Below are 25,473 nucleotides of genomic sequence, written 5' to 3'. Positions count from 1 at the left end.
GTTTGCGTGGGAAGAGGAGCAGGTGGGGGAATTATGTGTATTACTTCAAAATGTGACTTTGCAGGTTGAAAAGGAGGACACATGGCTATGAAATTTGGAAAAATCTAACGCCTACTCTGTTCATAGTGCTTATAATTTTCAGACTGCTCAACTTGTTGTTGGTCCCCTGTTGGATGTGAAGATGCTTTGGCAAAAGAATATTCCTCTGAAGGTTGTGGTTTTTGCTTGGCGTCTGTTTCGGAATAGATTGCCAACCAAAGATAACTTGTTCCGTCGTGGTGTTTTTAAATAATAATTCTTGTCAGTGTGCTACTGGATGCGGCTCTCTGGAAAATGTTAATCGCTTATTTTTACATTGCTCTTTCTTTGGGGCGGTTTGGTTTCATATTATTCGGTGGGTTGACTTTTCAATGGTCGCCCCTTTCGAGAGATCGGATCATTGTACTCAGTTCAGTTTTGGTGGTGGTGGTCCTCAGGTTCGGCACACATTTTTTAACGTCATTTGATTTGCTACAGTGTGGGAAATTTGGAAAGAAAGAAAAAACAGAATTTTCAACGATAAATAATGCTCGATTTTGCGTTTAGTGGACAAAATAAAGTCTCTTTCCTTCTCGTGGTTGAAGAGAAATTACAATTCTCTATTAATTACCATGGTTGGTGGCTTAGTCCCCTAACAATGTTGGGCTACATATAATTGTTATTTCTTTCGGTTTTCCTTTTTTTGCTTTTCTTTTTCCTGTACAGACTTTTATGTTTTTCCTGGTAACGCCTTGTGCTAGGAACGACATGTTGTGTTGAATAATATATGAGATTTACTTTTCCCACCATGTTGCCTTCTCGCGCGCCCTGCAAAATTCCAATAATACCCCTGGTCAGAATTTCGTTTTCCGAACCAGATTGTTAGTGTTTCCGGAAAATAAAATCCGGACAAATACTATATGAATAAATTGTGTCTTTCTTTGATGTCAAGGGTCTTTGTTGACCGTTATACGACCCCCGTATAAGCTAAAATGCAATTGCAGGGGTCGTATGAGCGGTCAACAATAACCATGACACCACAAACACTCCTAAAAGCTACCTAAAAAACTACTCCCTCCGTTTCAAAATGAGTGTTATTTTAGGTGTTTACACACATATTAAGAAATGCAATGATTAAGAGAAAGAAAATGGCTATTTTACCAAATTATCCTTATTAACTATTGGTTAGTTTTAAAAGTAATAATTTGGAAGTAGTGTGCAGAGTATTAATTGGAGGGTACAATTGAAAAGAAAAAGTTATTATTGCATTGGAAACAGAAAGCGACACTCATTTTGAAACAATTTTTTTTGGCTAAAGCGACACTCATTTTGAAACGGAGGGAGTATTTTTTTTTTTAAGAAAATGTAAGAAAGGAGGTGAAGAAGAATGAAGGAAAATGTTGAAGATCCAAGCCCTTTTATAGTCTTAAATAAGTCATAGGTCTTAATTACAGTCAAATAAAACGTGTTGCACATTCAAAACCGTCAAAAAATGCATTCAAACTCCACTAACCGGCCTAACCATTGGTGAAACGTCACCGGCCAAAATGTTTCTGAGAGTTTTCGGAGTTTATAATCCGGAAAGCATGAAGGTGGTTCTGATTATAAAGTCTGAACTCCACCAGACCCTTTTGTTTGGATCGTTTTCGTTGCGATTGCCTTGGAAAAAATAGAACAAAGGTACATATCATAAATAGAAGCAACATAAGACAAATAAACAGTTAAAAAAACCATAATAACATAAATGATGAATCTTTTGGGAATGTGTTTTCAAGAGGATTTCTTTGAGTTAGATCTTGCTGCCTTGCCAAATGACATATTCATCTGGTAGGCAGCAAGATCTAACTCATAGCAACCTCTTGATATTTTTGAGTTATCTTTTTGTCAAGGAGGCAGCAAGGAGTATCTATATATTTTTGAAAGCATGTTGAGGATCTTCACCATGCTGGCACATAGAGAGCAATCTATTGGTCACATAGAGAGCTATCTATTTTGCAGCAGCATGACAATGATCCTCAGCACAATGACACAAATTTGCATGGTCTCTTTGGTGTGTTTGTTTGTATTTTTGACAGCATGCTGAAAATCTTCATCACGTAGTCAAATAGGGAGCTATCTATTTGCGACCGCGTGAGAAAGATCATCAGCTTAATGACAAAAATTTGCATGGTTTTCTTTGGTGTGTTTGTGTGTTTTGCTGGTATTGAAGCTGAAAACCGGACAGGGTGTATTTATAGAGGTTCTTGGATGTTGTGGACCACATAAACTCTTGGTGCAATGTGGTCCATACAAAAGAATCCTATGATGAAGTATTCCAGATTTAGTAATCCGGATTACACTTACGCCCTATGTGAATCCGGATTTCATAATCCGTAATGCATATCTTTGGTTATTTTATCGATTAAATGAACATCTTTGACGTAAATTAAAACATAATGAAAGTTTAAATAATATATATATATATATATATATATATATATATATATATATATATATATTATTCAAATCATAATGCAGCAGCTTAATTCAACAACATATAACTAACACGCAATTAAAACAACATAAAACACGCGATTAATTAAAACATAGCACATTATCACGGATCATCTAAACTAACATCTTCCTCCGGTCCCTCCAGTAGAGCCCTGATCTTTTCGTAGTTCCTGGGCCAGTGCAAACTTTTTAGAATTTGTTCAGCAGATCTAACCAACGAAGCATCCAACTCGATCGGTCCTCTAGTACTGTACTGACCAAAGACAGAGAACATGGTTCTCACGTCATCGTCGTTTGTGAGTTTCATCCGGCTGAAGCGAAGAGATCCGGCTGAGTCGGACAATGGACATCGATATTCAACACCGACCACCCTGCTGGTTGAATTGACGGTTGATTTGATCCAGCTGATCCTTCAGTCCGGAGAAGGTGACATCGTTGCGAATCCTAAACAGATGGGGTGGTGTTGTGGACCACAAAAATTTTCGGTGCAATGTGGGTCACACAAAAGAATCCAATGTTGAAGCAATCCGGATTCTAAAATCCAAACCAACCCTCACCATACACAAAGTCCCAAGTTTCCTTTTGGTTCACGCCATGATCGTATTTTTCCGGAATATAAAATCCGGATTCTATGTGTAATCCGGATTATATATTCCGGACTGCACCAGAAGCTTTTGGCCGGTGGTCTGCACCATAAACAAAACGTTTTTCAAACGTTTTTGGACGGTGGTAAAGTCAAAAAACGTACGTTTTTCAAACGTTTTTGGACGGTGGTAAAGTCAAAAAACGTGTTTTTACACGTTTTTGACTGGATTAATGCCTTTTCCACCCTTTTTTTTTACCATCCTTCCCCTATAAATAGCCTTCATTTTCTCAAAAATAGTCACACCCTCTTCTCCTCTTCTCTTCTTCCTTCTACAACGATGTGTTTCCATTGTTGGCCTTTCATATAAAGAGGCCTCTTTGGAAATGCATCAGGGGTCATATGATCAGTCAATAGGGAAGGGGCCAGTCTGGGTGTGAGTTTGGTCTTCCTGGGCGTAAGTTTGACCATCATGGTCTCTTTCTCCCTAGAGGCCCCTGTGCCCCCTCTGTTTCCCCTCCAACAGTGAAGCTACTGGTATGTCCTATCAGCCGGAGCCACTGGTATAGCTTACCCCCTAGAAATAGTTTTAGGTTCTTATGTAAAAAGCTTCAACATTATTGTAATGTATTATTCAAATATCAATAAAATGAGTTGTTTTTTTTTTTTTTTTTTATCTTTTTGTCTTTTTATTTCTGTTTTATATGTTTATTTGAATTTTTTTTTACGAATTTCAAAGCTTAAAATTGAAAAAATTCTTGAAAAAGACCATTCAGGAATTTAAAATCCGGATACATCTGGAAAATTCTAACAATTCATTTCGGAAAACTAAATCCTGACCAGGGGTAAAAGTGGAAAAAAAATAGGGCGCGCGAGGAAAGACATAAGGTGGGAAAAGTAAAACTCATAATATACTCTATTTTAGCCTTTTCAAGAAAAAGAAAAACTTTATATGCTGGTAAAAATGAAAAAGGCAAGTGTATGACTATGTCCATAATTAATTGTGGTATTTGAAGTTATGGATTTTAGTTTTCTGCAAGTTTTCATGTGATACCTTGAGCCGTGAAGAAAACTTATAAACTCACAATTTTTTTTACTATCTAAAATCTATATATTTTATTTACTATAAATAATACTTTTATATATTTTATTTACTATAAATAATACTTTTTTTAGGTGATTTTATTGTAATACTTGTAAGCAACGTTACAACATGTCTCATCCCATTCATGTTAACCCATGCAACACGAATGTCATATATAGTTGGCTCGTGTATGCACGGTTCAAGTTAAAAAAATCTATTTTATATATCTAAACAATTATATTAATATATAATTTCTTCTAAAATGTTGATCCATAATTCCATATAATAGTTTGGAGGAGTGTTTACAAATTACAAGTATACTCACTTTATCGTAAAAATATAGAAGTATAGAGAACCTCTAAAAAAAAAGGGTATAGCGAACACATTCGGATCGTCGAGGCTTAAATAACCTGAGTGCAGTTTCAAAACTTAAGTTCCTAGTCCGAGATTATAATCCGGATACACTATTTCTAACTGAGACTCTAATCCACTCAAAATAGGAGAATTTTGCTATTTGCTCTGTTTTGACAATTGTTTTGTTGTTAGTAGTAATGGTCCAAGTGGTGGTATTGCATTATTTTGGCGTTAGTCTTTAAATTGTACTATTCTAAACTATTCTCCAAATCATATTGATGTTGAAGTCAGAGACCCTCATTGAGGTAATTGACAATTTACAGGTTATTATGGTTTTCAAGAAAGTGGTAGAAAGCAAGATCCGTGGAACTTGATCCACATTCTTGCAAATGATGCTTCATTTTGTTGGTGTATAATCGATGAATTCAATGACATTTTGTACGCGCGTGAAAAGAAAGGTCGAGCTAAATGAGCAAGTTGGTTAATTAATGGGTTTAGACAAGCTATAGATGTTGCTCCTCATGGTCTTAGGCTCGATTCTCTCCGACGTCAATTTAGGTGGGTTAGTTTAACTTCTTAAAAAAAAGACCCAAGTTATAGCTGATGTTGGGTTGAATGATGTGGATGATTATCTATTTACTTGGTTCAAGAGTTTAGGTACTCCACGGGAGGTTGAAAAGAGATTAGATGGAACGCTAGCTAACGAGGCATGATTTAAATTATTCCCTCATGCATAATTGGAAAGTTTGGTGGCGCCGACGTCAGAACATATCATATTCTTCTTGTCTTCTTGATCGCGACCCAGTAGTGATAACTGGCGGCTATTATCGTAAATTTGAATTTGAGAACACTTGGTGCATCGAACCAAAGGATGAATGAGTTGGTAAGAGAAAGTTGGAGTAATTACGTGGATAGAGCAATTATGGCGCGGTTAGAAGCTTCCGCTAATGATTTGAGTCATTGGAGTAAAACCCATTATAACAAGCTGAAGAATGAAATTGATCAGAAAGGACATGAAAAGATGTCGAGCTTAAGGTAATACACAAGATTCGACCCATATTGGTTCTCTCAAAAAGCGAATGACCCATTATTTGTTAGTCAAAGATGATCTTAACACCAAAAAAATTCATGTGTCTTCCACCTCAAGGAAGAAGGAGAATCACACAGCTTAAATTGAGAATGATGTTGGTGTTCAAGGGACAGAGAATCCAGATATGCGTCACGTTGCTCAGGATTATTTCGATGAGTTATTCCATAAACAAGTGAACACGGGGGATCCCGTTATCGTCTCACCGGTTATCAGCAACGATGATAATGTGTATCTTATTGCCCCTTTTCAAGTTGAACATTACAAAGAAGCAATACTTTATGCAACCGAACAAATGTCCAAGAGAGCAAGGTTTTACAACTCGAGAGTTTACCTCAACTCGTTTTGTCTAGGTAAACTTGACTCGAGAACTCGTACGAGTTTACCTAAAATTAAAATTATATAAAATTTATTATATGCATGACATATATAAGCTAATATAATATTGTAAATAGGTCAATAGTGCAAATTATGACATAAGTTTCATAAGTCTCTAAGTTTAAGACATCTATAAAATCATCTAGAAAAGCTAGTTTCACAAGTTCCTAAAATTGTTAATAAAAACTATCTAAAAAATAAACTACTTAATTTCTTCAAAAGGTCAACAAACACTACCACCGCAACCCTAACCGCCGTTGCAATCATCGGCGTCGAAATCTGAAAACCGTCGGGATCGCAACCCTAACTGGTATGTGCTCCCATGTTCATGGCTTGAGAACTTAGAGAAAAAGAAAAGGAAACGTTTCATTTTAGGAACAACGTGTTATAAACGTTTCAGTATTTGGGCTTGTAGAAAATGAATTGAGTTTTGAAAAAAATGGGCCAAAAAATGATCAATTTTTTTTAGATGTAAACTCGTAAAACTCGGTAAACTCGGTCGAGTTTACAAGAGTTTACTGAGTGTTAACTCGGTCAAACTCGTCAAACCTTCTGATTTTACCCGGAACCGAGTTTACCTCCGAGTTAACACGATTTTGGTACCTAAAAACGTAAACTCGATAAACTAGGAGAGTTAACACTCGATTTGCGAAACATTGCAAGAGAGTTTAACGTTAAATTTTTTATGATTTTTTTTTTAGTTTCATGTGAAGAAGAATTGGCGGAGAACAAATTTTCATCTTATTTGATGAATTTATGAGTTTTTGGTTCATAAAAGGATGAAGATTTTAATTTTTTTAAAATAAATTATTAAAGGTAATTGAAGTCAGCACTGTCGCATATGCAAAAATGCCACATCATCAATAATGAATGTCACTTTGTTTGCCATGTCACCTTTTTTAAGAGAGATAAATAAATGTTCTCGTGAGCTTAGCTCAGTTGGTATGGACAACGCATAAAATATGCAAGGTCCGGGGTTTGAACCCCAGCCACCACAAAAAAAAAAGATAAATAAATAAATAAGAAAAATTAAATGAGCAATAGGTCATGTGAGGAAGAAAAAAAAAGTAAAATAATTTTAAATAAATACCAATCTTTCAATAAATACATTGCCCATGTGATCCAAATATTTATGCATATACTACTACAAAACACCCCCTTTAATAGCATTTATTTTAGTGTTTAATAGCGCTTGTGAAGCGCTAAGAAAGCCCCCACTATTATAGGTTAGAACCCTATAATAGCGCTTTCAAAACGCTATTAGATAGCTATGTTTCGTTAGCGCTTTCTGAAAAGCGCTAATAAAGCCTTATTTTTATGCCATTTTTAGACAGATGTTTCTTAGCGTTTTCCGAAAAACGTTATCTTAATTACCCCCTTTATTAGCGCTTTCAGAAAAGCGCTAATAAAAGTCCCTATTATTTTTAAATTACATCCACAACTGGTTGACCTCAAGAATTCTAACGAACCTGAAGTAAGATTGCAAGGTAGACAAAATGAATTCAGCAATGCATCAACAAATCCAAAAACTCTCCATAAGGGACATGACATTGTGAACAAATTCCATAAAGAATACATATTCTTTTACAACCCCCTCAAATGTCAAATGTTTTATTCTTACAACTACTCAAATTAAAGTCAACTAATTTACCAGATATAATACTTAGAGAAACTCTTACTTGGATACAAACCCAACACCTCATATTTAGGCACACTCACATAAACTAAAAAAATTAAAGCAAAACTAATTTAGTCACATCAATTAATATCATTGAATTTCATTCTCTTTTAATTTCTTCCATTTTATGTGAGTGTGCCCAAATCTTTTTGATTTAGATTTGTGACTATAGAAGACTTTCTCTAATACTTAATCAAATTTGTCAAGGTCCTCTCTTTATCATATTGACATTTTGATTATGTATTTATTATGTCACTTAGCAAACACATATGACAAATCCTCTTTTTCTTAGGTAGTATACATATGCCAATTGTGAAAAACTTAGTCACTCAAATGTAGGGGTGTAGCCAAGAATTAAACATCACAGGCAGCAAGTTTAAAAGACATAATCTAAACTAGACAAATCTACTTGTAGCTATCCATCACAAGGTATATGAATGAAACATTATTAAGAAAATAATAATCAGTCTAAGATTAATTCATTAATTCATCTAACATTAATTCATTAATTCATCTAACATTAATTCATCTAAGATTAATTCATTAATTCCACTATATATGCAGCAGAAAACTAACACATGATACAACTTAGCAGTTAGCACTAACCAAATAATAAGTAAAAGTAGTTATATGTGCACTTTGTAACTACTAACTCCCTATACATTCGACCAGAAAAACTCCCTATACATTGACACATTTATTATTAATAAAAAATTTCAATATTGAAACAATATAGTGCTGACAAATATGGACATGTAATGGGAAATAAAAACTATAGTAAACAATGCCTGTGTCATTTTTTTTATTTTAAGGAAATGCCTGCTTCATGTTATAACCATGGATCATTGTTCCACTAAAATTATTAATAGTATATATAATGGAACAACAATTTATAAAGTCAATGTCGTTTGTTTTTTAAAATACAATGATTTAAAATAAATTATTACTTCTTAAATACAATATTCTTTTATTTTGATATTTTAAATTCATAGTTTTATATAGCATTGAGTTTTATGTAGCATTGATACATTAAGTTCATAGTTTTATATTCATAATTTTAAATTCATAGTTTTATAACTTCTTATCTATTTTTAAAAACATTTTATAATTCCATGAATTTAGAATTACAAAGTCCTTGACCGTCAAACTTGTCCATTCAAATCAACCCGTAGCTATCTATCACAAGGTACATAGCTAGTTCACCCAAAATAAGCACCACAATTTAGTTATGAGAATTGATTCTTACCTCTTGAGCTGCAACACAACAAAGCTACAGAGCTCAAAGGCTTCAGGGATCTATTATGACACATGGCTGGAATGAGTCTAATAACTCTGCAGCATCATCAAGCTTAACCTGAGTCTAATAACAAGTTATGAATAATTGAATTGACAGAGGTAATGACTTTGATCTCTGAGGCCTCTTGGAGATGCATTAGTTCAGTCCAAACTTTGCTAACAAAATCTGAAATACAATCACTAGTAACTGTACTGTGCTTCTCTTGTAGCTTGGATTTGTGCTTCAAATTATTTTGGAGGGCAAGCACACTGATACCAACACCAATGAGGTAATAAAAAACTCCATTTGAGATCCCAGAATACAACAACAACAACAACAACAAATCATGGGTGAGCAGTAGGAGTTTTGGAGCATAGAAATCATTTTCTCTAGTAACATCAAGCCATTTTTGGAGTGAAGGGAACCCAACAATAATTCCTATAGCTTCTAACCTTTGAGAGGACAAGTGTACATACACCAACTCTCCAATGATATGTTTAATATATATGACATTTAATCCAAAACAAACTTCAATTACAGCAGCAAATTCAAAATTCGGCATTGACCACATTGTACAAAAGGCACCAGCAGCAACATAAGACTCCGGAGTGCCATGCTTAGGAGGTAAATCCTGCCATTTGAGCACCTTCTTGGTGACAAAAACACTTCCCCTGTTGACAGTGACACAGACTGCAAGTGCAAGCATGATACATGTGGAATTAAGGCTCCTTGTGACATTCTTATAATCAAACCTGAAAATCTCTAAGGACAGCAGTAGTAACAACTGTCCTCTAGGAATCATTTTCCTGTGCAAACCAGCCACTAGTTCCACGTGTTGAAGAAGTATCAGAGATCCTTTAGTTGAATGGTACAAAATGACATAAAGAATTGTTGTGTCAAGCTTCCAAGTATGAGGACAATAACCAACAAACCTGTTTTTACCACTAGTCAAGATAGGGTCTGATGCAAAGTGAACTACAGAGGTTGGTTTGAACATATTTTCATTAATTGAGTGACTTATCATACTCATAACAAGATTGCTAGCTATAAGGCATCTCTGAATTTGAGACATAACCACAAGGATGAAACATTCTTTATGATATTGGAGAACATTTTCGAGGTTTAGCTCATTCAAGGAATAAAACTCAGGATTCATATACAAAACAAACATGTTGGGAAAAATGACATTACCCGTTGAATTTCTCAGCTTATACACGTCATTGAACAATTCAAAAGCAACATTTTCCAGCTCACGATCCATGTAAATCCTAACCCCTGAAGCAACATGGACCATCCATATAATAAGATTGGTTGTGGAATTGAAGACATGTGCTCGCGCGCGCGCGCGCACACACACACACACACACACACACACACACACATATATATATATATATATATATATAGATAGAGAGAGAGAGAGAGAGAGAGAGAGAGAGAGAGAGAGAGAGAGAGAGAGAGAACACTTGGCATCAACTAGTACCTACAAGAATAATAAACAAAAAAGATATATGTTTTGGAAGTAATGATATTCCATTATGGTTTGTAAATTCATAAGTATCTAAAAGGATAGAATTAAAAACACAAGGGAAAAAAATAACTCACATGCATACACCATCTGCATGTACGGATTGTTTGATTCATCTCTTTGATCTAACAAGTGGGAGCACTCCATCAACTAGTACTTGCAACTGTTATTTCTACTTATTCATTGAACATGTTATCTCTACTTATTCATTGTAGAAACCTTGTTAGAGCCGTAGCATATAGATGGCATTAAAAGGAGTCATACCTGCACTCATGTTAACTTGAATTTGAGTGAAGTATATATGCTTAATAATTCAAGAATTGAACCTAGAAATTAATATGTTACACAAATGCACAAACTAAATTGAATATTATTACTAAAATCAAGAAATGTGTCATTATATTCTTGTTCTTTATAACTGGTCCGAAGCAAATTGATTTTCTTAAAAAAAAACAGAAGACAACAACAAATCTGAATTCAAAATCGAAGAATATTAAATTGAGATTTACTCCTCAGACCCAATTATTGCCTGCACCTACTGCACCTAGAAACACCCCTCAGCAGCAAACAAACAGAACCCAGAACCGCATCACAGAGGAAGCAACAGACAGCTTGAGTTTGTGTTTTATCCCTCAGCAGCAAACTAGCTTGAGTTTGTATTTCGACTTCATATTAATACCATTTAATAACAAATATAAAAAGAACAAGTCAAGACTAAACAGACTTGGGTCTCAGTGAATTTGAATCTAACAACCAAAACAAACATATTCTTAAATTTTGCATTTTTATACTTAAACAACATATACTTTCCAAATTTGATAACTCCAAACCATCCAATTTCATACATAAACAGCATAAAACTAGCATCAAAATACTTATTTCACAACATAAAATTGTCAAAGAACCAATCTTACTGCTCTTGAAGGACAAAACGGCGGCGGCGGCGACGGATGCTCCTTCTCTTTACGGTTTCAATTGATTAATCAACTAATGGAATTGGAACTGAAGAGGGTGGGGTTTCGATTCTTGAAATTTGTGATAAGGGTTTTTGACGAGTTGGGGTTTTTGGATTCGATTGAATTCAATGAGTTCTGGGTTTTGAATTTTAGAAGGAACAATGAAGGTATGAAAAAGGAATTGAAGAGTGAATGGTGATGAAGGAAGGAATTGACGGAACGATGAGTGAGTATGGGGTTTTGGAGAAGGTTCGATGAACACAGTGAGAAGTAAATCGATGGACTCAGTGAGAAGAAGAGAAGCAGATCGATGGGTTTATGGAAAAGGAGATCAATGGGCTCAGTGATTTTGTTTGAGGTGTGCTGAGATCGATGGGTTTCTGGAAAAGTAGATGGAGGTGTACGTGTTTCTGATTTGTTTTTGTTTTGGTGTGGTGTGGTGTGAGTGGGTTTTGGTGAAAATATGTGCGCGAAAATTAAAAAGAATTCGCCTCTTTTTTTTTATGATTGATGCAGGCCAAACATAGCGTTTTGCTAAAAACACTATCTAACTGAAGGAAAATAATAGCGCTCAACAAAAAGCGCTATCTATGTGAAACAAAATAATAGCGTTTTTATAAAAGTGCTATCTTAGCCAATTTATGAGGACCTTATGCTAGCGCCCGACTAAAAACGCTATAGAACGTCTGTGTTTTGCATTTTTAATAGCATTTATGTTGAAGCGCTATTAAAATTGTGCTATTAAAGCCCAAAATTGTAGTAGTATATATTCATTAATTAACAAGGTTGATGAATCTCCGTCAAAGAAAATAAAATAAAGATGATTAGTAAGTTATCTAGTATTTACTTTAAGAAAAAACTTATGTATTTACGTTTCAAATTCAATGATTCACTTTCAAACAAATTGTGTAATAAGCATAGGACAGAACATAGGAAAGAAACAAAGTAAAGATAAAATAATTATATTTCATTAAAGAGAAATGATATTTGAACATCAACTTTTTGACAACTTTTGTGACAACTTTCTCTCTTATACTCACATTATCCTTTTACTTTCTCTCTCTATTGCTTTGATTTTTGTGCCACTACCTAAATTTCTTTGTATAATTTAGTTGTCCAAAAGGTTGTCACAATAATTGGTTGTTCAAATAACATTGATCATCTTCATTTCTAGACTTTTCAACCATTTCAAAAAGAGAATTGATATTTGAACATCCATTTGGTGACAACTTTCTCTCTTATACTCACATTGTTTTTTTACTTTATCTCTCTGCTGCTTTGGTTTCCGTGCAAGTACCTACTTTTTCTTTGTAAATGATGTTTGTCAAGTAAGGTTGTATTTGGTAACAACAAGAAGCTAGCTTATAGCTTGTTGAATTAACTTATAAGCTTGTTGGATCAAAATTTGACGTGTTTGGTAACAAACTTTTTTCGTAAGCTTATAGCTTTTTTTGAAAAGCTATTTCAAGTAGCTTTTGAGCTTGTAGCTTATAGCTTCTTATAATTTCTTCCAAATTTAACCTTGTTAATTTAATTTTATTATTTCTAAATTAAAAAAAACCACCCACTTCCCACGTTTTATGGCCTACAACATCCATGCTCACAGCTTGCTAGTCACTACATGGTATAGTTTTCTCTATTTTGCTGTTCACTTTTGTTTTTATGACCTTGCTTGTAATTTATATAATATTTAATGTTAAATAATAAATAAACAGTGAAACAAGTTTAGTTAAATAAATTCGTCAAAAAATAAAAATTTGTCGAATAAAAAATGTCAATTGAATTTATAAAGCACATTTATCTATCAGTGTGAAGATGAAAATATTTTGAAATAAATTTAAACATTTTAAAAGAAATACATTAAGTAATAAAAATTTTATATATGATTTATAAATAAAAAAAACACAAACATGTCCTTTTACGTCATTTTATACTTATCAGCTACTTCAACAGCTAATTTTACCAAACACTTTTTATTTTAATAAGCTAATTTTTCAGCTATAAGCTATCAGCTATCAGCCATCAGCTATAAGTTAGCTTTTCAGCTATCAGCTAACTTATAGCTTATTTTTACCAAACACACCCTAAGTTGTCAACCAAATTGGTTGTTCAAATAATACTCCTCTTCGAAAAATAATACATGTTTTTGGTCTAGTGATTTAGACAAGTAAAAAACGTTTTTTAAATGTCAAGGGATATTTATTAAATGTGCGTCTTGTGTACGTGTATATATATCCATGAAGTGTTGGGCTCAATTGAATGCATCCATCCATCAATCGTTCTTGCTTTTTTCATCCATATATCCATATCCATATATACAAAAGTGAATTAAGATCATCATGTCTTCAATCCCTCCAAATTCAGCAGCCAGAGGGTGTGCAGCAAACTTTCCACTTCCGGTGATGCAACAAGACATAGCAGAAGCCCAACGTCTGGTGGACACTCTTGATCGCGTTAACCGACCGATCTTGGGGCGTGAGGTTGTGTACAGAGTAGACGACTTTGAGTTTGATATCCGCCGTCCAGTGTATCGATGGACCACGAGGCCTTACCAGGAGATCTTCGCAAACGGGTTCCAAGCACCAGCTCAAGGAGACACTCCCAACAACACTTACTATGATCTTGACGGCTTTGTCCATAATGCTGGGGCGCCTCTTGACCCCAACAGAGCTGTACCTCGTGCCTTTATTAGCACCACTGTTAATAATGCATGGCGCCCAAATCCTTCAACTGATGTCCTCCCGGTAGGAAGTCAGATTCAACTGTATCGTTATGAGCTCTTTGCTCCTGGGGGTATTTGGGTCGCTGTTACCCTTATGGGTCGCTACCAGCACCTTAATCAAGCTGAAATCACCTTTGTTGCTGGCATCCAATCTCAATACATTCGCTCTGTTCAAATATACACCGCCACGCGTCGAGGACCCGGGTTAGTATTTAAAAATGAAAGACAAAGACTAATTTCACATATTTTTTAATAGGGGAGTGATATTTGGACAACCAAAATCAAATAACTCTAGTGACAACCTTTTTTTTCCTCTTCTATTTGGACAATAACAGTAGAGAGAAAAAGGAAAGAGAAAATAAAAGTAGTAGAGAGAAAAAGGAAAGAGAAAATAAAAGTATAATGAGAGTATGAAAGACAATGTTGTCACAGAAATTGTTTAAAATAGTTGTTCAAATATCATTTCTCAAATGGAAGATATTAAATGCTATAAGCTTTTTTTGGAAGGATAATATCTATATTAAATACTCATATTGCTTAGATTTACTAGCCCAGTTACCAATTTTGGAAGGTTAATTGTTTATGTTTTCTTTTATAAGCTAAAAATATTTTTGAAAAAAAGCATAAAATATTCATCAACCTAATACACAAAATCAACAAACAAACAAGGAAAATATTCTCCAGCCTAATACATAAAATATTCTCTGTTATATATCTACATCTGTTTGTGAAACTGTAATTTTCTCTCCTAAGTCTAGCAAGCTACTCCCTTCGTCCCTAATTATGAGATGAAATTCATTTTTTAGTTACATTGAATAAATGATGTATGTTGTCTATATATAAGTCACAAACATTATTTTTTGATGTATCTAAAAATATTTTGTAATTAAGAACGGAGTGAGGAGGGAGTATAACATATGACTTTTCTTGAGTTTAACTACGTGCTTTGTGTTTATTACTTTAAATCTTGACACGAGAACGTAATTTAAACACATAACATTCATGTTTCAGTCATCACTCATTTCCATGTCCATTTAGAGTGAGGTACGTTTAATAGATGCCATGCAGCCTCCTTTTTAAATTTGTAGTTTAGGACATAAATTCATATTGCATAATTTTTTGAGAAATGCTAGGGACACACCCTCTAACACTCTCCTATTACACACACCAATGATAATATGCCACATCACCCACCTTCTTTTAATAGTTTACCTATTACCGGTTTTAATTTGTAGAGCTATCTAATTCTTTTTTTTTTTTTTTTATTGTTTTAACCTTTAACTGTTCATATTCTCCTTCTCTAGTCTTTCTTTAAACCTCCCACCACTAACACCATCACTTCAATTTCCAGAATCAACAACTCAGATGTAAAAGCAAAACTCTTTCAATTTTGGATGCAGAGGATTAATGGATTATACTTTTGCTTCATAACACTTTTTTTTTTTTTGAAGAAATTTGATTCATAACACTTAGATTAAAAACTCATAACCCTAAAATGATTTAGATCGCAAAAGGAATAGAACCCATCCCAAAAACTAAAATGGAAATCACATAAAAATACGATTTAGATGCACCTTTGTATCTAATTGCTAAGTAAGAGTGAGGAACAGAGGTGGTTATTTATTTGCCAAAACAATGATGGCTACAAAAAGGAGAACGAGATAGATCTGAAGGAGAACACATGGAGTGCCACAATGTTGATGTTTTTTTTTCTTTCTTTCAGCAGATAGATTCATTTAAAAAATAAAAGATGTAGCAACCTGAATAACCGGTTAGCAGGTAGAAAATTAAAAGAAAGTGGGTGATATGGCATATTATTATTGGTGTGTGTTAGAGAGTGTGTTAGAGGGTGTGTCCCTAGCATTTCTCTAATTTTTTTTAAACAACAAAATTACATAAATCGTTAGATAAAAACTTTTCTCAATTAAATTATTAAATTTAAAGTCATCATTATTCTTTTGTTGTTCTTCTCATCTTCTTGTTCTTAATTTCCATTTTCATCTTCGTCCATGTTCATCCTTCTTCTTCATTCATCTGTTTTTTCCCACCACATTTCGATTCCAATCAACAAATAAATAAGCAAAACCCATAAACTAACATCCAAAAACTCATCCCCAGATATCCCAAACCCTCAAACCACATAGAAGGTTGCAGAGGCTGTGGCAGCGGTGGCTAACATAATTTAATTTTTATTTTAAATTAGATTTTACTTTAGAAGATAAATAAAAAATTATAAAAAAGGCCTAATTTACAAATTTTAAAACTTATCATGACATGACATTACACACTTGACACTTTCTTATTGGCTAAAGCTAAAGGGGCAACCTATCCCCCTAAATCATTTGTGCCTTATATATATATATATATATATATATATATATATATATATATATATATATATATATATATATATATATATATATATATATATATATATATATATATATATATATATATATATATATATATATATATGGGAACTTCTACGGTACACCTCATAAATTGATAAATTAACGATCATTTTAGGAAGTAAAGAATTATTTATCAAGAATTATATGTTAGAAAACGTCATTTCATAAGAAAAAACATAATTTCATTGTTTATAAAAATCATATTAAATTTTTAAAAGGTACACTTAACTATTTGGATGTACTATAGAATTTTCATATATATATATATATATATATATATATATATATATATATATATATATATATATATATATATATATATATATATATTTTTTTGACAAAAACAAAACGATATCCATTCATTCAAATTGATAGTGTACATCAGATACAAACATCGCTAAAAACGTAAAGGGTGAATATGCGAACAAACTCACAGCACCCAAGTTAATAGCATAAAACGGCAAAATGCCTACAAAAAATATGATAAAACCTAAGTCACCGAAATTCACATGCTTCCGGATCTGCAACGTTGACGCCCAAATCATTTGTTGAATTTGTAATTGACTGATGTCGATCTTTCAATAGGAATTAAACAAACACCGCGACAAGACGCGAAATCAAACGTCGCACAAGACGACGAACAACACAACGCCGCACTTAGACGTCGAAATCACAAAAAAAAAACACAAAAGAAGAAACTTGATCTATGTGAAAACCACTTATTTAGATTGAAAGAAAAGAGAAAAAAGATGTAGAGGGGTGATTCTAGGTCAAAAATTACCTAAAACCACCCCTCCTCGATGAACGAAGGGGAAAGAAAGTTTAGAGAGAAGTTGGAGTTTCTCTCACTAGAAAACTAGGGCCGGCTTTTTGAAATTTATATATATATATATATATATATATATATATATATATATATTAATTTCATATTTGTAATTGTAACAACTAAAGGAACAACTTAAAAAAAAAAAAAAACTAACCTGAATTTTGTTTTCTTGAATTATATAATGTAGGTTTCCGACAATGACAAGAGAAAGAAGACTGCTAATGAACGGTCATTTCCGTCCACACATGGATCTTCATTTCACAATTCATACCCCTATAACCTTTTACATTGATGACAATGGGGCACAACGTTTTCTGCCTGAAGAAACTTATCCACCTCATGAAAGAAGGGTAGAGAAAAGAGAAGTATCATCTCAGGATAATGAAGAAGTTGAGTTGCATGGCTATGGCGCGGTGGAAAATATACCTATTTACATAAATGCTGCATTTCGTGCATATGCCAACAATGAAGTCTATTTATTCATGAACAATGAATATGTATTGATTAATTATGCTCGTGGAACCACAAACGACTATATTATAAATGGGCCATTATATATTTGTGATGGATATCCATCACTTGCCCGTACACCATTCGGAGAACAAGGAATAGATTGTGCCTTTGACACTGACAAAACCCAGGCCTACATTTTCTCTGCAAACCTTTGTGCCTTGATAGACTATGCTCCAGGAACCACAAATGACAAAATACTCTCAGGTCCTATGACAATTACTGCCATGTTTCCTTTCTTCAAGGACACTGTGTTCGAAAGAGGGTTAGACGCTGCATTCAGGGCACATAGTAGCAATGAAGCTTACGTGTTCCGAGGAGGACAATATGCTCTTATAAACTATTCATCCAAGAAACTCATTCACATTGAAACCATTAGACATGGGTTTCCTAGTTTGATAGGTACTGTCTTTGAGAATGGAGTTGAAGCAGCTTTTGCTTCTCACGGGACCAAGGAAGCTTATCTCTTCAAAGGAGAGTACTATGCAAATATTTATTATGCTCCAGGTACAACTGATGACTACCTTATCGGTGGTAGAGTCAAGCTTATTGTTTCCAATTGGCCTTCGTTGAGCAAGATACTGCCACGCAACAATGGTAGGCTTGATCTTCATACTCATAAGGATCATACAGATGAAGACAATGGCAGCTATGACCACATTGAACTTTAAAAGTACTAGCTGCAAGGAGCATTCATCAGTTTATTAAGGGAGGGTTTGCTATTTTTATGTTTCTGTTTCAGTTGCTTTTCTAATAAGTTGCCCATGTTGCTAGTACGTGAGGCATTTTCTCTATTTTCTTGTTTGTCAGTTGTAGAGCTAAGTCTATAAACTTGGCCAGTTTGTTGAATAAAAGAATAAGAATGGGTGCTTCTGATCCACAGTGTTCTTAAATCTGGTTTTGTGAAGTAACATACATCTGGTATTTGTTTTTTATATTAGAGGCAAATCTAATTTTTTTTCTCAAATTTCTACAATTCTAGCTCAAATGACGTCTAGATTTATAGGACATTACTCAATATTTTTAAAACATGAGTACTAATAAGCAGTGAGTGACTCCATTTTCTATAATAAGAGTGCTAATTTTTTTTATGGGTTTTGAACTTTTGAATTTAACTTTTTTTCTAATTTGGTACAAGATAACTCCATTTTGTGTATTTGGGGCTGCCTATAGGTGGTGATGAGCGTAGGTTGTCTTTTTGGGAACCGCTGATTCTCCGTATTAAAACTAGACTGTCGGGTTGGAAATCAAAACACTTATCTTTCGGTCGTTGTTTAGTTCTGTTGAAATATGTTCTGCCATCTATTCCTGTTTATGCTCTTTTTTTTTTTCAAGGCTCCTTCAAGTATAACCTCCTCTATTGAATCTATTTTAAATTGTTTTTTTGGGAGTGACGACCACAAAAAATAAGATGGGTTGATTGGAATTTTGTTAGTATGCGCAAGGAGATTGGCGGTTTGGGGTAAGGAGAATTAGGGAGTTTAATGTTGCTTTATTAGGGAAGTGGTGATGGAGGTTGTTGGTGGAAAAGGAGAGGTTGTGGCATAGGGTGTTGTCGGCGAGGTATGGAGAGGTGGGCGATAGATTGTTGGACGGTGGGAGGTCAGCCTTAGCTTGGTGGTGTGTCATTGCTGCCTTGCATAGGGAGGCATGGTTTAGTACTCATGTTTGTAGATCCGTGGGGAATGGGAAAAATATTTATTTTTGGTCGGATGTGTGGGTTGGTGGGGTGTCCTTTAAGAAAAAGTTTAGCAGACTATTTGAGTTGTCAATGGACAAATGGGTGTCTGTGTTCGATTGCTTCCAGCTGGGGTGGGGTTTGAATGGAGAGGCGTGGAAGTGGAGGCGGAGGTTGTTTGCGTGGGAAGAGGAGCAGGTGGGGGAATTATGTGTATTACTTCAAAATGTGACTTTGCAGGTTGAAAAGGAGGACACATGGCTATGAAATTTGGAAAAATCTAACGCCTACTCTGTTCATAGTGCTTATAATTTTCAGACTGCTCAACTTGTTGTTGGTCCCCTGTTGGATGTGAAGATGCTTTGGCAAAAGAATATTCCTCTGAAGGTTGTGGTTTTTGCTTGGCGTCTGTTTCGGAATAGATTGCCAACCAAAGATAACTTGTTCCGTCATGGTGTTTTTAAATAATAATTCTTGTCAGTGTGCTACTGGATGCGGCTCTCTGGAAAATGTTAATCGCTTATTTTTACATTGCTCTTTCTTTGGGGCGGTTTGGTTTCATATTATTCGGTGGGTTGACTTTTCAATGGTCGCCCCTTTCGAGAGATCGGATCATTGTACTCAGTTCAGTTTTGGTGGTGGTGGTCCTCAGGTTCGGCACACATTTTTTAACGTCATTTGATTTGCTACAGTGTGGGAAATTTGGAAAGAAAGAAAAAACAGAATTTTCAACGATAAATAATGCTCGATTTTGCGTTTAGTGGACAAAATAAAGTCTCTTTCCTTCTCGTGGTTGAAGAGAAATTACAATTCTCTATTAATTACCATGGTTGGTGGCTTAGTCCCCTAACAATGTTGGGCTACATATAATTGTTATTTCTTTCGGTTTTCCTTTTTTTGCTTTTCTTTTTCCTGTACAGACTTTTATGTTTTTCCTGGTAACGCCTTGTGCTAGGAACGACATGTTGTGTTGAATAATATATGAGATTTACTTTTCCCACCATGTTGCCTTCTCGCGCGCCCTGCAAAATTCCAATAATACCCCTGGTCAGAATTTCGTTTTCCGAACCAGATTGTTAGTGTTTCCGGAAAATAAAATCCGGACAAATACTATATGAATAAATTGTGTCTTTCTTTGATGTCAAGGGTCTTTGTTGACCGTTATACGACCCCCGTATAAGCTAAAATGCAATTGCAGGGGTCGTATGAGCGGTCAACAATAACCATGACACCACAAACACTCCTAAAAGCTACCTAAAAAACTACTCCCTCCGTTTCAAAATGAGTGTTATTTTAGGTGTTTACACACATATTAAGAAATGCAATGATTAAGAGAAAGAAAATGGCTATTTTACCAAATTATCCTTATTAACTATTGGTTAGTTTTAAAAGTAATAATTTGGAAGTAGTGTGCAGAGTATTAATTGGAGGGTACAATTGAAAAGAAAAAGTTATTATTGCATTGGAAACAGAAAGCGACACTCATTTTGAAACAATTTTTTTTGGCTAAAGCGACACTCATTTTGAAACGGAGGGAGTATTTTTTTTTTTTAAGAAAATGTAAGAAAGGAGGTGAAGAAGAATGAAGGAAAATGTTGAAGATCCAAGCCCTTTTATAGTCTTAAATAAGTCATAGGTCTTAATTACAGTCAAATAAAACGTGTTGCACATTCAAAACCGTCAAAAAATGCATTCAAACTCCACTAACCGGCCTAACCATTGGTGAAACGTCACCGGCCAAAATGTTTCTGAGAGTTTTCGGAGTTTATAATCCGGAAAGCATGAAGGTGGTTCTGATTATAAAGTCTGAACTCCACCAGACCCTTTTGTTTGGATCGTTTTCGTTGCGATTGCCTTGGAAAAAATAGAACAAAGGTACATATCATAAATAGAAGCAACATAAGACAAATAAACAGTTAAAAAAACCATAATAACATAAATGATGAATCTTTTGGGAATGTGTTTTCAAGAGGATTTCTTTGAGTTAGATCTTGCTGCCTTGCCAAATGACATATTCATCTGGTAGGCAGCAAGATCTAACTCATAGCAACCTCTTGATATTTTTGAGTTATCTTTTTGTCAAGGAGGCAGCAAGGAGTATCTATATATTTTTGAAAGCATGTTGAGGATCTTCACCATGCTGGCACATAGAGAGCAATCTATTGGTCACATAGAGAGCTATCTATTTTGCAGCAGCATGACAATGATCCTCAGCACAATGACACAAATTTGCATGGTCTCTTTGGTGTGTTTGTTTGTATTTTTGACAGCATGCTGAAAATCTTCATCACGTAGTCAAATAGGGAGCTATCTATTTGCGACCGCGTGAGAAAGATCATCAGCTTAATGACAAAAATTTGCATGGTTTTCTTTGGTGTGTTTGTGTGTTTTGCTGGTATTGAAGCTGAAAACCGGACAGGGTGTATTTATAGAGGTTCTTGGATGTTGTGGACCACATAAACTCTTGGTGCAATGTGGTCCATACAAAAGAATCCTATGATGAAGTATTCCAGATTTAGTAATCCGGATTACACTTACGCCCTATGTGAATCCGGATTTCATAATCCGTAATGCATATCTTTGGTTATTTTATCGATTAAATGAACATCTTTGACGTAAATTAAAACATAATGAAAGTTTAAATAATATATATATATATATATATATATATATATATATATATTATTCAAATCATAATGCAGCAGCTTAATTCAACAACATATAACTAACACGCAATTAAAACAACATAAAACACGCGATTAATTAAAACATAGCACATTATCACGGATCATCTAAACTAACATCTTCCTCCGGTCCCTCCAGCAGAGCCCTGATCTTTTCGTAGTTCCTGGGCCAGTGCAAACTTTTTAGAATTTGTTCAGCAGATCTAACCAACGAAGCATCCAACTCGATCGGTCCTCTAGTACTGTACTGACCAAAGACAGAGAACATGGTTTTCACGTCATCGTCGTTTGTGAGTTTCATCCGGCTGAAGCGAAGAGATCCGGCTGAGTCGGACAATGGACATCGATATTCAACACCGACCACCCTGCTGGTTGAGTTGACGGTTGATTTGATCCAGCTGATCCTTCAGTCCGGAGAAGGTGACATCGTTGCGAATCCTAAACAGATGGGGTGGTGTTGTGGACCACAAAAATTTTCGGTGCAATGTGGGTCACACAAAAGAATCCAATGTTGAAGCAATCCGGATTCTAAAATCCAAACCAACCCTCACCATACACAAAGTCCCAAGTTTCCTTTTGGTTCACGCCATGATCGTATTTTTCCGGAATATAAAATCCGGATTCTATGTGTAATCCGGATTATATATTCCGGACTGCACCAGAAGCTTTTGGCCGGTGGTCTGCACCATAAACAAAACGTTTTTCAAACGTTTTTGGACGGTGGTAAAGTCAAAAAACGTACGTTTTTCAAACGTTTTTGGACGGTGGTAAAGTCAAAAAACGTGTTTTTACACGTTTTTGACTGGATTAATGCCTTTTCCACCCTTTTTTTTACCATCCTTCCCCTATAAATAGCCTTCATTTTCTCAAAAATAGTCACACCCTCTTCTCCTCTTCTCTTCTTCCTTCTACAACGATGTGTTTCCATTGTTGGCCTTTCATATAAAGAGGCCTCTTTGGAAATGCATCAGGGGTCATATGATCAGTCAATAGGGAAGGGGCCAGTCTGGGTGTGAGTTTGGTCTTCCTGGGCGTAAGTTTGACCATCATGGTCTCTTTCTCCCTAGAGGCCCCTGTGCCCCCTCTGTTTCCCCTCCAACAGTGAAGCTACTGGTATGTCCTATCAGCCGGAGCCACTGGTATAGCTTACCCCCTAGAAATAGTTTTAGGTTCTTATGTAAAAAGCTTCAACATTATTGTAATGTATTATTCAAATATCAATAAAATGAGTTGTTTTTTTTTTTTTTATCTTTTTGTCTTTTTATTTCTGTTTTATATGTTTATTTGAATTTTTTTTACGAATTTCAAAGCTTAAAATTGAAAAAATTCTTGAAAAAGACCATTCAGGAATTTAAAATCCGGATACATCTGGAAAATTCTAACAATTCATTTCGGAAAACTAAATCCTGACCAGGGGTAAAAGTGGAAAAAAAATAGGGCGCGCGAGGAAAGACATAAGGTGGGAAAAGTAAAACTCATAATATACTCTATTTTAGCCTTTTCAAGAAAAAGAAAAACTTTATATGCTGGTAAAAATGAAAAAGGCAAGTGTATGACTATGTCCATAATTAATTGTGGTATTTGAAGTTATGGATTTTAGTTTTCTGCAAGTTTTCATGTGATACCTTGAGCCGTGAAGAAAACTTATAAACTCACAATTTTTTTTACTATCTAAAATCTATATATTTTATTTACTATAAATAATACTTTTATATATTTTATTTACTATAAATAATACTTTTTTTAGGTGATTTTATTGTAATACTTGTAAGCAACGTTACAACATGTCTCATCCCATTCATGTTAACCCATGCAACACGAATGTCATATATAGTTGGCTCGTGTATGCACGGTTCAAGTTAAAAAAATCTATTTTATATATCTAAACAATTATATTAATATATAATTTCTTCTAAAATGTTGATCCATAATTCCATATAATAGTTTGGAGGAGTGTTTACAAATTACAAGTATACTCACTTTATCGTAAAAATATAGAAGTATAGAGAACCTCTAAAAAAAAAGGGTATAGCGAACACATTCGGATCGTCGAGGCTTAAATAACCTGAGTGCAGTTTCAAAACTTAAGTTCCTAGTCCGAGATTATAATCCGGATACACTATTTCTAACTGAGACTCTAATCCACTCAAAATAGGAGAATTTTGCTATTTGCTCTGTTTTGACAATTGTTTTGTTGTTAGTAGTAATGGTCCAAGTGGTGGTATTGCATTATTTTGGCGTTAGTCTTTAAATTGTACTATTCTAAACTATTCTCCAAATCATATTGATGTTGAAGTCAGAGACCCTCATTGAGGTAATTGACAATTTACAGGTTATTATGGTTTTCAAGAAAGTGGTAGAAAGCAAGATCCGTGGAACTTGATCCACATTCTTGCAAATGATGCTTCATTTTGTTGGTGTATAATCGATGAATTCAATGACATTTTGTACGCGCGTGAAAAGAAAGGTCGAGCTAAATGAGCAAGTTGGTTAATTAATGGGTTTAGACAAGCTATAGATGTTGCTCCTCATGGTCTTAGGCTCGATTCTCTCCGACGTCAATTTAGGTGGGTTAGTTTAACTTCTTAAAAAAAAGACCCAAGTTATAGCTGATGTTGGGTTGAATGATGTGGATGATTATCAATTTACTTGGTTCAAGAGTTTAGGTACTCCACGGGAGGTTGAAAAGAGATTAGATGGAACGCTAGCTAACGAGGCATGATTTAAATTATTCCCTCATGCATAATTGGAAAGTTTGGTGGCGCCGACGTCAGAACATATCATATTCTTCTTGTCTTCTTGATCGCGACCCAGTAGTGATAACTGGCGGCTATTATCGTAAATTTGAATTTGAGAACACTTGGTGCATCGAACCAAAGGATGAATGAGTTGGTAAGAGAAAGTTGGAGTAATTACGTGGATAGAGCAATTATGGCGCGGTTAGAAGCTTCCGCTAATGATTTGAGTCATTGGAGTAAAACCCATTATAACAAGCTGAAGAATGAAATTGATCAGAAAGGACATGAAAAGATGTCGAGCTTAAGGTAATACACAAGATTCGACCCATATTGGTTCTCTCAAAAAGCGAATGACCCATTATTTGTTAGTCAAAGATGATCTTAACACCAAAAAAATTCATGTGTCTTCCACCTCAAGGAAGAAGGAGAATCACACAGCTTAAATTGAGAATGATGTTGGTGTTCAAGG

At 34.7% G+C, this 25,473-nt stretch overlaps 1 protein-coding gene across 1 annotated transcript; it reads left to right on the top strand.

Annotated features, from left to right (window-relative positions):
• Nucleotides 1-13,562: 13,562 nt before the first annotated feature.
• LOC146898220 (uncharacterized) lies at nt 13,563-18,797 on the top strand. The gene is made up of 2 exons (XM_085738535.1): nt 13,563-14,361; nt 17,582-18,797. The coding sequence occupies exons 1-2, from the start codon at nt 13,775-13,777 to the stop codon at nt 18,573-18,575; spliced, it is 1,581 nt and encodes a 526-aa protein (XP_085594661.1). The 5' UTR covers nt 13,563-13,774; the 3' UTR covers nt 18,576-18,797.
• Nucleotides 18,798-25,473: the final 6,676 nt, after the last annotated feature.

Source organism: Medicago sativa, chromosome 8 (genome assembly GCF_051527215.1).
Source record: "Medicago sativa cultivar Bolivia chromosome 8, Bolivia_mono, whole genome shotgun sequence".
Lineage (NCBI taxonomy): Eukaryota > Viridiplantae > Streptophyta > Magnoliopsida > Fabales > Fabaceae > Medicago > Medicago sativa.
The sequence above is the reverse complement of the archived record's forward strand: the minus strand, read 5'-3'. Positions and strand labels throughout refer to the sequence as shown.

Bases quoted from the DNA above. Each gene is read 5' to 3' on its own strand.
- LOC146898220 (XM_085738535.1), top strand. From the start codon at position 13,775: ATGTCTTCAATCCCTCCAAATTCAGCAGCCAGAGGGTGTGCAGCAAAC. The intron at 14,362-17,581 runs GTTAGTATTTAA...TATATAATGTAG, and splicing joins GCCACGCGTCGAGGACCCGG to GTTTCCGACAATGACAAGAG.